This window comes from Vicugna pacos, chromosome 8, assembly GCF_048564905.1.
Source record: "Vicugna pacos chromosome 8, VicPac4, whole genome shotgun sequence".
Classification (NCBI taxonomy): domain Eukaryota; kingdom Metazoa; phylum Chordata; class Mammalia; order Artiodactyla; family Camelidae; genus Vicugna; species Vicugna pacos.
Genome location: NC_132994.1, coordinates 9355593 through 9370155, shown reverse-complemented (window position 1 = coordinate 9370155; position 14563 = coordinate 9355593). Strand labels below are relative to the sequence as shown.

Below are 14563 nucleotides of genomic sequence, written 5' to 3'. Positions count from 1 at the left end.
AGAAAACGCCCCACTGGGTCTTTCTTTCTTTTTTTAAATTGAATTAAAGTCAGTTTACAATGTTGTGTGAATGTCTGATGTACAGCAGAATAGTTCAGTCATCCATATACACACATGTTCGTTGTCATATCCTCTTTCATTATAGGCCAGTACAAGACATTGAATATAGTTCCCTCTGCTGTACAGTATAAACTTGTTGTTTATCTATTTATATGTAGTAATTAGTATCTGCAGATCTCAAACTCCCTGTTTATCCCTTCTCACCCGCTTCCCCCACTGGTTTGTTTTTAGTTCTGCTTCTATTGATTGATTTTTCTTCTTATTATGAATATCTTATTCAGCTCTAATGGCCCTAATAAAATAATGTTGACTGGGTGGCTTAAACAAAAGAAATTTATTTTCTCACAGTCTGAGAAGTCCAGATTAAAGTTCTGGCAGAATTTGGTTTCACATGGCGTTTCCTTAGTCTGTGCACGTGGAGGGGGTGGGGATAGGGAGGGAGGGAGAGCACATGCACACAAGTTCTCTAATGTCGCCTCATCTTTTATAAGGATTCCATGTGCATCAGATGAAGGCTTTACCTTTCGGACCTCATTTAATACTATTTACCTCCCCAACGGTCCAAATATTATCACAATAGAGGTTAAAGCTTTAGCATATGAATTTTGGGGAGACACAATCATTCAGTCCACAATATGGGTCCTATTTTTTTTTCTTTCTTTGCATTCCTGGTAACTTTTATTAGCAGTCAAACAATATGAATTTTACTCTATTGGGTGCCAGCTATTTTTTTGTTCTTAATCAATACCCTTAAGCTTTGTTCTGGGATGCAGTTAACTCAGTTGGAAACAGTTGGATATTTCTGAAGCTTTCTTTTAAACTCTGCTAGCGCTAGACCAGAGAAACCTTTAGTTTAGGGCTCATTTTGCTCCCCTCCTGGGGCAATAACCTCCCTAATACTTTATATTAATGTTCTGGAGATTTTGAGGTTTTGTACTCTGGCGAGGGCGAACACTTCTGGCCCTGCATGAGCTCCAGGAATTGTTCCTTCAGCTCATTTTTGATGGTTCTTGCTTTGGTTTTCAGTAGTTTCTTCATTCCTATGCCCTGATTAGTACTGGGTTGAAGACTCAAGGAGGACTCTTTTGCAGGTGTTTGGAACTTTTTCTCGGTAACACCATCTTCTCTGCAGGACTTTGCTCTGTGAGTTCTAGGTGCCTTGGACTCCACAGACTCACAAAACCACCTCCTAAATTAAGGGAGACCACCAGGCTCCATCTGGGTTCTCCCTTCCCGTACTGGGGCTGGGAACGCTCTCCAAGCAGTGAGTCAGGGCAGTGGTCAAATTCATTCTCATTTGTTTCTCATTGCTCAGGGATCACAGTCCTGTCCTGCCTCATGTCCAATGTCTGAAAAATGTTCATATATATGTGGATGTATACACACACACACACACACACATATATATATAGAAATTTTTTCAGGATTCTTTTTAGTTGTTTCAAGTGGTCCTTGCCAGTTAGAGCACAAAAATTTCTTTTAGAATCAAGAAAATTTCTTCCCAGTGTTTCCTTCAGCTTAGTCTCTCCCAGTAGAAGATGCTTATGAGCTTTGAATGCTGAGATGACTGAACTGAATGAAATGGTTCTGCTTGTAAGCTCTAATTATGTATGAAAAAAAAGGGATCTGTTGGGTATTTGTGGACTTGGAGACCTGTTTCTGATACAGTTATTAAAAGAAAATTTAACAAATAATATGTTTGCATAATATGTTTGTAATAATAATATGTTTGTATCAGACACTTTTTCCATATAGTGCTTCCTAAAGCCACTCGGCATATACCAATTTATCTCCAGATCCCTTGAGACATTTTTCTGTGTCAGAGTTTCTTGTTCCTCTGTGTTGATAGTGCTACATGACAGTCAGAAAGGATAGTGTTAACTATAGACACTCCAACTAGTCATTTATTCATTGAACCTTTTTCTGAAAAGACTCAAGTAATATTTCTGACCCTATATTCATAATTTCTAGTATTCCCCACAGTGTGATTGCTTTAGGAATTCTTTACAGATGGAAATATAATAAAAATTCTAAAAGCTCATCTCCAGAAATGGATGTTTACTTTACTAAAGCCTCTGGAATGCAAATAGGAAATCCTTGCAATAAGAACTTCCATTTTTCAGTTATTAGCCAGATAAAGAGAAAACATCTTACTGCGACCTCACTGAGATTAGGCTCACATGCCATCCTGAACTTATGAGAGATCACAAGGCTAAGTAACAGAATTGTTATTTATATATATATATATATATTTAAGAAACCAGATAGCATCTTTTCACATAAATGTGTCGGTGGGCATAAACATTTTCAGTGTGGTATAACGTTGTAATCTTCCTTTTATTTCACAGTATCGGAAGATGCAAAAACCTTGAAAGTGGATGAAGAAACAGAAAACACAATGAGAGTCACCTGGAAACCAGCACCTGGGAAAGTTGCCAACTACCGTGTTGTGTATCGGCCCCGTGGGGGCGGGAGACAAATGGTGGCCAAAGTGCCACCCACAGTCACCTCCACAGTGTTAAAGCGGCTTCAGCCCCAGACCACGTATGACATCACAGTTCTGCCAATTTACAAGACAGGAGAGGGAAAGCTGAGGCAAGGATCAGGCACAACAGGTACAAAATGATAACAAATTTTTGGGGGAAAGTGTGTAATATCTTAAAGGGAGAGTTTAATACATCTGCTTCATTTGTAAACGTCCGAAACCAATTCTGCAGTGAATGGCATTATAATGGTTAGATAGGATGCCTAAATAGCACGTGGTTTTTATCAATCTAGCTCCTGGTAAAATGATTCTACGTATCAATGTCCTCGTGCTAATCTAGCCTTCTGAACTGTGAGTACCATGTACACTTCCACTTGGGCAGCGCTCACTTGTGATGATTTTTATTGGGTGTGATAGCTTGTGCTTTCTGACTCTACCCTTTTTATAAATATATGTTTTGAAGCATTTTGTGATGATTCTTGTGTAGATCACTTAGATATTTTGAATCCAACTTATTATTATAGGGGCTAATAAAAAAATCCCAAAGCCTAGATTTATGACCAGTATTTGAAAATATTATTATCTTTCCAGCTTCTCGGTTTAAGTCACCCAGAAACCTCAAAACATCTGACCCGACCATGTCAAGCTTCCGGGTGACCTGGGAGCCGGCGCCCGGGGAAGTGAAGGGTTACAAAGTCACCTTCCACCCCACGGGGGATGACAGAAGGCTGGGGGAGCTAGTGGTTGGACCATACGACAACACGGTTGTTTTGGAGGAACTTAGGTAGGATTGCACTCTGTTCAATTTTTGTTAAAAGACTGAATAACTGATGTAAATTAGCAGGCCTTCCACAAATGATCACTTATGTGTCTGTTTGCCCTTCAAGTATTTAAAATCAGCCAGAGTTGCTTTCTCATCCTTGGTGTTGCTGAAGTTGAGGTTCAGGTTCAGAGACGAATTCAGGCCTGAGCAATTGTAATGTTCTAATGATTTTTGTTGTTAAGTGATCAGGAATGGTATTTTTTCCGTAACGCCTTGCTTTTAAAAAGTTAACATCCAGATTGCACAGTTTCACCAAAAGCAGCTTGTCCCCAGCCCTCCTGTGGAAACATGGGACTTCCTGTGCCTTCTGGAAAGGCCCAGGTGACTGACGCTGAGATGCCAGGGTGGGCCGTGGGAGAGAGCAGGCAGGCCTTTGTGCTCCGTGTCAGCTGGCAGGATGGGGGGGTGCTGATGCCAGGTCTCACTTCAGGCTGTGCAGTGGGAAACAAGGAGGTTCACGTTTGAATGGCACCCTACATTCACTATGGTAAAAAGAGTGGACTGCTGTGCACTGCCTGGTGCAAAGTTTGTCTGCTTCAGCCATTCATTCAACAATATTGAAATCTCATAAATTTCATGTAAATGCTCGCTGCTTCCTTTAATCAGATAGGGAGGATGGAATTTATTGAGCTTCCAGTGGGCCAGGCACTGTGATGCGTGCTTTATGTTCCTGGGCAACTACATGAGCATTGTTTTGTTAGAGCCCATTGCTTAGAAGCAGTAAGAGTGCAAGCCTGCTGCTCCCCTGACGTGCCCAGTGCCAGCTGGGGATTCTGCATCTGATGGAAAGGCGAGACAGGGATCGGGGCTGTGACCCCTGGGCTTCTCTGAATGCCTGCAGGCTAGTTTCCCTTGACACCTCACAGTGTAAACTTAAACTGGAATGTGATGGAAATTATTTTTCTTCCCTTGCAATGTTTTGTATTATAACTTCCTCTGAGTGAAAGTTTGTAAATCACGATGAACATTTTTAACGAAACGAAAAGAAAATGCTTCCGCTCGAGCCTGTTACACATACAGACTATGTATTTTAATATTTCAGGGCAGGCACCACCTATAAAGTAAACGTTTTTGGAATGTTTGACGGAGGAGAAAGTTCACCACTCGTTGGACAAGAAATGACCACCCTTTCTGACACAACTGTAATGCCAATTTTATCCTCTGGTAAGAAACTGAGTTGCAATCCCCTAGGAAAACTCAATATTACAAAGCTTTTTCAACTGTGAATTGTTAGGTTAACTATACAATGAAAATCAACTGTTAAAGTTTTACACTAAGATTTATTTAAATAATTTATATACTTAAACATTCGTTTAAACATCCAGCTAAGCATACTTTTGCCGACATTTTTTTTAAGGCTTTGTCAGCGTTGCATTAGTTACTTAGGTGGGAGAGATGGGTAGAGTTTCCTTCTAAGTATTTTCCATCATTTTCTAAAAAAGAGTAGATGTGGGCAGAGCAGGAGCAGACGTGGAAAGGGTTAGGTGCTTGGAGTTATATTTGGGAAGCCTCACTCCTCACGTACCGTCCAGTACATGAGTGACACCCTTGTAGTGTGATGACATCACTGGATTTTTCTCAGTGAGGTTTCCTTTCTTTCTTTCTTTCTTTTTTTTTGTAATATAAAGATCAGATGCTAAATGGCAAGAAGTTAAAAAATTCATAGCTGGTAACATAAGCTCCTGGAAAAGAGAGCATTTGAAAATGTGGATGAAATAAATGAAAGTGTCAACTCTTGCTGTTTTGCTTGAATGTGCTGTTGTTTTTTCTATGATGTTATTAACTGACTTATATTTTTATTTTGTAGCTTGTGCACTGAGGATATTGGGATAATTCTCTTTCCAAAGCCCCCTAGCTCTGTATCAGTGTTTGTACTCGTTGTCTCTGTAGCTCTCAATTTGTTTGCATCCTTTTTCTAGATTATCTCCTTTCTCTCTTGATTTTTTAAATGTGCAGACTTCACCATCTGTATTTACCTGATTGTTATACACAGTAAATGATTAAATTAAGTAATGAATAACCGAATAATGTAATAGCTATCAGGTTTTTAAACAATATATTTTTACTTCATAAAGTCTAATTTTAAGAGTTATATGCCTAATCCTTCATAAGATATGTAATACTTAACTGGGAACTTTCATTAATTTAAAGGATTCTTTTGGCTCATTGAAGTCTTTCCAGCTTATGCATTTTGACAGTTCATCTCACACTTGTCTGCTGATAACTGTTGAATGTTGAGAAAAATGCAGGGAGAGGGTATAGCTGAGTGGTAGAGAATGCACAAGGTTCTGGGTTCAACCCCCAGTGCCTCCATTAAAAATAAAACAAATAGGTAAATAAACCTAATTACTCTCCCCCGAAATAAAAATCAATACGAAAAAAACAGACAGCAGCATAAAAAGGAAAAGTATGTTTTTAAAAAAATAGACAAAAAGCAACATCTAATCTTCAGATCATATTAAAAGTTTTATTAAAATTATTATTGCCTTGTAGTTAGATGGCTGCACATTCCAACTTAACATGTATCCGCTTTTGGATTTGTGAGCTCATTCCAATTTACAAAGGCAGTTTGAGTTTCCATGTTCTAAACAGTTGTGGCCAAAACGTACAGTCAAAGAAGAAGGAAAGCTTCTCCACTGAAATAATTATTGGAGGAATTGATGATTCCTGTGACTCTCATTTGAGGTTAATACGTCATAGGGATGTATTTTAAACCCCAAATCACCTCGCTAAGCTTCAGAGCTGAGACAGTTAGCAACACTGAGCGCCCGGGGTTGGCAGAGGCGTGGCTAGGAAGTCACCCTAAAGAGGACTTGCTCCTGACTCTGTGCTGTCTCACGATTGCTGCGTCAGGGATGGAGTGCCTGACCAGGGCTGAAGCAGACATCGTGTTGCTAGTGGACGGATCGTGGAGCATTGGCCGGGCAAACTTTAGAACTGTGCGGAGTTTCATTTCTCGCATTGTGGAAGTCTTTGAGATTGGCCCCAAAAGAGTGCAGATTGGTAGGTCTGACAATATTGAAGACATTTAGACGTTTCCATTATGCTGCTTGATATACGCTAATGCCTATGGTGTCATTTTAGCCCTTGCTCAGTATAGTGGGGACCCCAGAACAGAGTGGCAGTTAAATGCTCACAGAGACAAGAAGAGCTTGTTGCAAGCTGTGGCGAACTTACCTTACAAAGGAGGCAATACCCTCACAGGTGAGACAGAGTGGCCTGGCGTGCTTGGAGCTCTTGTTTTTGGTCAAAGCTTGTGGCTGAATAATGATGGATTCTCTTCTAAAAATCCCACTAGGCATGGCTTTGAACTTCATTCGCCAACAGAGCTTCAAGACGCAAGCTGGCATGAGGCCTCGAGCTCGAAAAATTGGTGTTCTCATCACTGATGGAAAATCCCAAGATGACGTTGAGGCCCCGTCAAAGAAACTCAAGGATGAAGGCGTGGAGCTGTTTGCTATAGGTAAGCACTGAAAAGACAAGCTAAGTCCCCAGGGCTCGCCAGTGTGCTGAAGATGGTTTTACAGTTAAAAATATTTTCTGAAGTATGGACAAACAAGCAAATACATTTTCCTTATTACATAATTTATCAAAATGCTGTGCCAGGAAGTTAATTCATTTTCTTCTTTTCACCTTGTAACGGGCTGAAACTCTGTGGCTTCTTGGAAGAGAGTTGTGGATCAAGAGGGCAAATGTACTATTAATAAGATTCAGGAAAATTTCCATTTGATTTTCTACAGCACCATGCTTATTTTTGATATCTGTTATTTTACTTTCCAGAAAAAACACTGAAGAGACACTTTTTGGTGGGCAATTGGTGCTAGAAGCACTTAGGAGAATCTAAACAAAACAGCCTTTGGTTAATATTGTTTTTTGTTTCTAGAGATATGTAATCATTGTGTTATTTTTTATAACTATGTTTTATCACTAAAGATATGTAAGCATTTGATTATTGAGGAAAATCATATATATGTTCTGGTTAACATCCAATATATAGGTGTAGCCCATGAAGTATTGGCTTTATTCTGTTAATTTTTTTCTGAGACATGTTTTTTAATTTGTATGCATCCATTTTTTCCCAAGGTATTAAAAATGCTGATGAAGTTGAGTTAAAGATGATTGCAACAGATCCCGATGATACCCACGCATACAACGTGGCAGATTTTGAGTCCCTCTCCAAGATCGTGGATGACCTCACCATCAACTTGTGTAACAGCGTCAAAGGTCCAGGTAAGGTTGGCCTAGGATTTCTCACCCTCAGCATTATTGATATTTTGGTCCACATAGTTCTTTCTTGGATAGAGGGAGTGGATTCTTTTGTGCATTGTGAAATGTTTAATAGCATCCCTGGAGTCTGCCCAATGGATATCAGTAGCATTCTGTGAGTTGTGACAACTAAAAATATCTTCAGAATTTGCCAGATGTCTTCTGGGGAGAATACTGCCCCCAGTGGAGAATCTTTGGTTTAGTCCCTGCCTTTTTTTCTTTTTCTTTTTCTTTCTGTCTTTTTTTTTCTGATGCCATCGAACTATAAATGACTTCTAGCTTATTTGAGGGTATATATGCGTGTACTACACACACACACACACTCTCACACACTCACATACCCATAAATGAGATTGGGGAAGAAAGAGAGATGCTTTCTTTCCTGGTGTATATCTACTTTCTGGTAAAGCATCTTCACCCTATGTAACTCCTAAGTTATTATTAAATGGTTTTTCCCAGACTTACAGTTTTCTGAAGTTTGCTACCTTTTGTGTTTTTGATTAGGAATGGAAGAGGAGGGGGTCTTATATATGATTTGCTTTGCCCCAACCACAGATGACCACGTTTGATACTTTGCACTTGTAACCCCTAAATATAAAGACAAATTACACTTTTAGAGCTTGGACTTTCAGAAAGGATATTATTTCTTTTTATCAGTGGAAAAACAGATTTAAAGAAGTTAAATTACTTACTCAGGGTCAAATGGTTAAAGATGTTTATAGAGGTCCTTGAAAAAAAGGTAGCTATTGATAAAGAATTAAGATTTAGAAATAAAATTATAGAAGTGAGTTTGTAGTGACAAAGGATGGTGTGAAATGATTAGTCTTTGTGTAAAACATTGGACAAAACATGGTAAGCACAAAATTGAAGGTTTTTGGAAAATTAATGATAAAAATCATGGCTCTTATTATATTAGAAAAATTTCTTTTAAATATATGTAGATTATGATAAAGACTGTCCTTTACTAATTTATTCTGGTTTTGGAAAGTTGGAGTGAGTTTAACAAACACAGTGGCAGAAGTGGGTCATGTCTTTTGGGTACTGAGGATACATTTATTTGGAATGTTCCTTCTTGTATTTCTCTCTCCAAAGTTTTGCAGATTTTCTTTTTGGATTTTGAACAACAGACTAACCTTTTCCCTGGAGAAACAGACCAGCCAGGAAGCCAGATATTGTAGGTTTCTGGCTCTGGGTTAGCTTAGAGAGTTGTAATTTTATTTAGTTGGAGAGAACTTTGAGTGGAGATGAAAACGTCTTTTATCTATTTTTCTATTTTCTGTTTTTATATATATTTTAATATCAGCTATATAATCATTGAATCCATTTAGTTTCCCAGACAGTAAAATTTCTTGATAATTTGGTACAGTTAAGGATAGGATACTAAGAATGCAAATGCTTTTCCCAGCTTTGGCTTACAAAGAAAGTAGAACGGGTTTATATGAAAATGAATTGCCATGCTCATGGAGTCATTGGATTAATTCTTATTATTTGGGACATCTTTCTAATGGTCATATTGAACTGAATATTTCTATTTTCGTTAATATTTATTCCAAATATTTTTCTATGTTGGTCATTTTACCTGTATCTACCCACAGAGAAGACAATCACAGGCAGTAAAATGTTCCCAAATTTTGGAAAATTTGGTTGTTCTTCCTCTGTTTTGGATGAGAAAATGGTTAGCTTCTTTTGTCACTGAATTAGATCTTGTCAGGGAACTAGACATGAATAAGAAACCAGTTCTGTCCTCACAGAGCATAACTTACAGTTAAGGAGATAAGACATGAATATAAATAATCAAAATGATAATGAGGGCAGTGAACTTGGGTGGTGCCAGCAGTGATAGAGGCAGTGGAATTGTCAGAACTCCAGTTGTCATTTATTGATACATGTGCCAGGTTAGAGAGAGGAGAAAGTATTCAAGGATGATTCAGTGGTTTTGAGTTCTAGGTAACTGATAAACTTGTGGCACCATTTGAAAGGCGGGGGGTAAGATTTAATGAGAGACGGTGAGCTCAGGTTGAGTCTTCTGAGGCTCAGGAGCCCTTTTGACGGTCCATTCAGAGAGGACGTCTGGGCATTAGGCCTCTAAACTGATTTACTGTGACTACTTAGTATGTGAAAGAATGTGTGTAAAAGCTTGAAATGTGGTGAGGAATATCATTTCAACCTAATTTATTTTTTATTTTTATTTTTTTAAACATGACTTAAAATTTATTTTATTTTGTTTTTTTTGGGGGGGGGCGGTAATTAGGTTTGTTTTTTAATTTATTTTAGTGGAGATCCTGGGGCTGGAACCCAGGACCTCGTGCATGCTAAGCACATGCTCTACCACTGAGCTATACCCTCCCCACGATTTCAGCCTAATTTAAATGTCATCACCTTGCTTAACAATGAAAAAAGCATATGTACTTTATTTCCACGAGTAGGTGACTTGGAAGCACCTTCTAACCTAGTCCTCTCTGAGCGAACCCATCGTTCTTTGAGAGTGAGCTGGACGCCTCCTGCTGACAGCGTGGATAGGTACAAGGTGGAATACTACCCAGTTTCTGGAGGGAAGAGGCAAGAAGTGAGTAGTCCCTACCTACAGACCCCTCCTCCCTGATCCAGAGAGTGGGTGCTCCTCCTTAGGACTCTGAGAACAGTGCTGGGTGAGGAGTAGGTGGGATGGAGAGGGGGCCGAACTGAGTCTATAGTGCTTTCCATTTCTTGCTAGGCAGGCACTTCTATTTGGGCTTAATTAGAGGGAAAGAGCTTGGCTTAAATTCTTACGGTTTCTAAGAATTGCAGAGTAGCAATATGATTTTTAATTACAATTTTATTAGAAGATGTTTAATTTATTCATGAGTTTATACAAGAATCATAGAGGAGGAAGGGAACATTGAAGATGATCTAGTTTTACCCATGCATTTTACAAATAAGGAAGCAACAGCTGGGAGAATAAATTGTGTGAATTGTCCAAGAGCTCACTGTAATCTGGTGGTTTCCAAAGACAAAAGACAAGGTCCTTATTAAAATCTAATTTCTAAGCTCATTGCAGTTAAGTACTGCAATGCAATTATAGCAGAAAAGAGGGAAGTGATGATAACCTAAGTTGTTTTTATTTTTTAACTTTTCCCCCTAGTTTTATGTGAGCCGATTAGAAAGCAGCACAGTCCTGAAAGATCTGAAGCCCGACACCGAGTATGTCGTTAACGTGTATTCAGTGGTGGAAGATGAATACAGTGAGCCTCTAAAGGGCACAGAAAAAACCTGTAAGTCTCATTTTTAACAAATATCTTCTCTTTGTTTTATTTTTTAAGATAAAGAGGTGACAGCCCACGTGAGATTTTTGCCAGCCTTCCTAAGCATTCCTTTATTCAGTATCCATTCAACGCACATTTACTGAGTGTGCTGTTCATGCTCAGTAAATACCATGTGGTTTTCTGCTTTTACTGGCTGGTCCTGCCATCACGGGTCCCCACTGGTGGAATGGGTAGTCACAGCCACAGATATCTCACAGGGAAAATTACCTTTCTCCGTTACCCACTTTTTCCTTAATGTTTTTAGAATGAATTACAGTTCATTAATGAAATCAGAGCTTTCAACACCCCAAATCTCATTTGCTCAGACACCTAAAACTATATGGCTTTTACTCTTGCCATGATCTTTCTACAAGGAGCTCTCCACTTCTTAAGGGAGGAGACAGTGTGGGGAGTGGGTCTAGGACTGTCTGGAAGAGCAGCTGTGCAGGAGTGACCGGGTTCAGTGCTGCACGTGGCCAGATCTTCGTGCTGGCAGTGAGATCTCCTCTTTTTAACCCTGGCTTTTGGACTCTGGCCTTTGCTAGAAAAGCTCTGATGGCTTTGGATTTGAGTAGAGCTTTTGGGCAAGATGTTCCTCACTCTGCTTCCCCGTAGGGTTTCTGAGGCCACATGAAAATACCCTTTCCTTCTCCTATCTTCCTGTCTGGTCTCCGGGAAGGAAGGAGGCCACTTGTAAGAGGAAGGAGTGGGCGTAACTCTCTCCAAGGCAAGAACTGACTCCGCTGACTGCCCAGTCTTAGGCCCTTATATCTTCTCTTATTTCCTTTCATATTAGACCATCAGAGGTGGGAAATAATGTATTTCATGATGGGTAGGATTAATCCAATAATTCCTTACAACTTTAAACTAAATCTTTGGACAAAAAATAGAAAGCTGTGTGGGTGTTACATGGAGAGGAGACTCTAAACCTTTTATTCTGCCTCATGGGCTGACCTTCAAAAAGCCCGTCATCCCCTGAGTTTCCCTTATTAGTATATGGTGCTCTCATTTAAAAATGTTTTTAAAAAGAAAGATGAAATGAAATACTGTGTTGGTTTTTTATGTATGAAATTCTATGATTGAAAATCGAAAATCATCAACTGAAAGATATTCCAGAAAAAGAGATTGAGCTCTCAGGAGGTTGGTCTCTGTTTTGGCTGCCACATGGACTCACTGGAATGCCATTTTAAATTTAAACTTCTCTCTGTGAAATAGTTATAACATGGAGTCCTGAGTATGAGCTGGAGATAAACAATGAGATTGGGTTTTTTGGGGGAAAGAAAGGGATTATATTAACTCCCACTGATTTCTCACAGCAACCTCTTCTCTATTTAGCACATACAAATATCAATAATTAAGTGGGAAACAATAATTATTAGCAGAATAAGGGGAATTAGACTGATGTCGGCTTTTACATTCCAACAGTGCAAGTCCCTATAGTCAGCCTCAACCTTTATGACGTTGGCTCTACCACCATGCATGTCCAATGGCAGCCAGTAGGAGGGGCTACTGGCTACACCTTGTTATATGAACCCCTCAACGCCACAGAGCTGACCAAACCCAAAGAGGTGAGAGATGCTTGTTTCTTTATTGTTGGGTCTTTCTGAAACTGCACTGCTTTAGAGTCCCCACGAAATGACAGTTATTTATGAACTCATTTATAACTTTACATGCAAAATAGAAAAACAGAAGGTTAGGTTTGTGGCCTGTGACACACCTTAGCAAACATTAGCATTAAAAAGGGAAAGCAGTTCAGAGAAATGAAAAATAAAAGCGTTAAAATCCAGCAGTTATGTGCATGTTTATGGACTGATAACAGAATATGTGTGTATGTATATATTGTATTTATGTATTTATGTGTGTATATACACACATACACACACACAATGGAATATTACTCAGCTATAAAAAAGAATGAAATAATGCCATTTGCAGCAACGTGGATGGACCTGGAGATTATCATATTAAGTGAAGTACATCAGACAGAGAAAGATAAATATCCTATGATATCACTTACAAGAGGAATCTAAAAAATGATACAAATGAACTTACTTACAAAACAGAAACAGACTCACAGACATAGAAAACAAATTTATGGTTACCAAAGGGGAAAGTTGAGGAGGGATAAATGAGGAGTTTGGGATTAACAGACACACACTACTATACATAAAAGAGATAAACAACAGGACCTACTGTACACACAGGAAACTATATTCAGTATACTGTAATAAACTATAATGGAAAAGAAAATAAAATTTAGCAGTTACAAATCAGTGTAACTGGCTGTCCCCAGTTAGTGGAAACATTTAATTTAAATATGTTATTTCCCTTCGTCATGTCCATCTGCAGATGCGTGTGGGGCCGACAGTGAATGATGTGCAGCTGAGTGAGCTCTTTCCCAACACCGAGTACGCAGTCACGGTCCGGGCCGTCTTGTATGACCTCACCAGCGAACCTGTCACGGCAAAGGAGGTCACCTGTAAGACATCACTAGTTTTCCTTCTTCCCTTATTGCTGTGAACATAATCATTAGGGTTTTTCTTTCACCCGATCATGCTAACAATAATTTGATACTTTATTCATAAATTATAGGGTTATTATGGCAATCAGATTTGAGAATCAAGATTATTTCTAGACTTGTGACAGCATCTTAACTTTGATTCTAGGATTTGCATTTATGTTTCCACATTAAACATGCCTGATTTTGAGATGTATGCAATTAGTGGTGTCTCACAATTGCTCTTGGTGAGGTGTCAGTCACGGAATAAGACAGAAAATAATGGTGCATCTTACAGCTGATGTTGTTGTAGATCCATAAAAGATGATGTATAGCGCTGGCGAGACAGGAATGTTGAGTGAGGGTGGTTTTGGTGGAAGATACTAAGTTTAAGAACAAGATGTCCCAAGTTCTTGTTGAAGTAGAAACTCTGTGGTACATATGAATAATCTGTTTCAGTTAAGTGAATTAATCAATTAACTCAATCTCAAAACACATTGATCATCTATGACACTCCAGTCCTGTGTTCAGGTGTTGGGAATGAATAATACAGAGCAGTATGGAGAACACAGACTCCTTCATGGTTTACTTCTCGTGTGTGTGTTGTTCAGCCCCTTTTGTGTTTCTGGTTTGTTTCACTAACAGTTAGGTGGCTTTTCTTGAAAACTGACTGTGATTGCACTTAGGACTCTTGCCTTTGTCTAGTTTTGTTTCTTGTTTTTGAGATGAGCAGGGCAGGGATGGATGACTTGGCTTAAGTTTTGAGAGTCTCAGCTCGCATTTCTAAGGAAATTAAGATCTTGAAAAGAACCTTCAAGGGGAGAAGGGGATGAGACAGAAGCATGATGAGGCAGGAAAGAGGCACTTGCAAGGTGGGGTAGGAGACATTCATTGACAGCAAATAATCATCTTGTATTTGTTGGATCCTATTGGGAGCTGGTGGTTTGTGGGAATGGAGTGGTGGCAGATGGGAAGGGTGGGGAGTGAGCCAGGGTTGGAGACGTGTTCTGGGAGTGCTGGGAGCGAAGGCCCAAGAGTCATAATGAGATGAAAGATGAAATTGGTGCTAGATTTGGATATGGGCTGGACTGCAACAAGGGAGGAAATGAGGGCACAGAGATGAAAACATTGAAGGGATAGAGGTACAGAAA

General features: G+C 39.3%; 1 protein-coding gene across 4 annotated transcripts in view; it reads left to right on the top strand.

Annotated features, from left to right (window-relative positions):
• The window catches only part of COL12A1 (collagen type XII alpha 1 chain), a 113981-nt gene that overhangs the window by 38044 nt on the left and 61374 nt on the right, over positions 1 to 14563 (top strand). For 3 of the 4 annotated variants that reach the window (XM_072965510.1, XM_072965509.1, XM_072965508.1), the window contains exons 15-25: positions 2409 to 2675; positions 3137 to 3329; positions 4411 to 4532; positions 6222 to 6371; positions 6453 to 6572; positions 6667 to 6831; positions 7452 to 7598; positions 10061 to 10200; positions 10756 to 10885; positions 12341 to 12483; positions 13265 to 13394. In XM_072965510.1, the coding sequence (XP_072821611.1) occupies positions 2409 to 2675; positions 3137 to 3329; positions 4411 to 4532; positions 6222 to 6371; positions 6453 to 6572; positions 6667 to 6831; positions 7452 to 7598; positions 10061 to 10200; positions 10756 to 10885; positions 12341 to 12483; positions 13265 to 13394 (1707 nt within the window). The remainder of the gene's footprint in view (positions 1 to 2408; positions 2676 to 3136; positions 3330 to 4410; positions 4533 to 6221; positions 6372 to 6452; positions 6573 to 6666; positions 6832 to 7451; positions 7599 to 10060; positions 10201 to 10755; positions 10886 to 12340; positions 12484 to 13264; positions 13395 to 14563) is intronic. The other variant, XM_072965511.1, reaches the window with a different exon arrangement.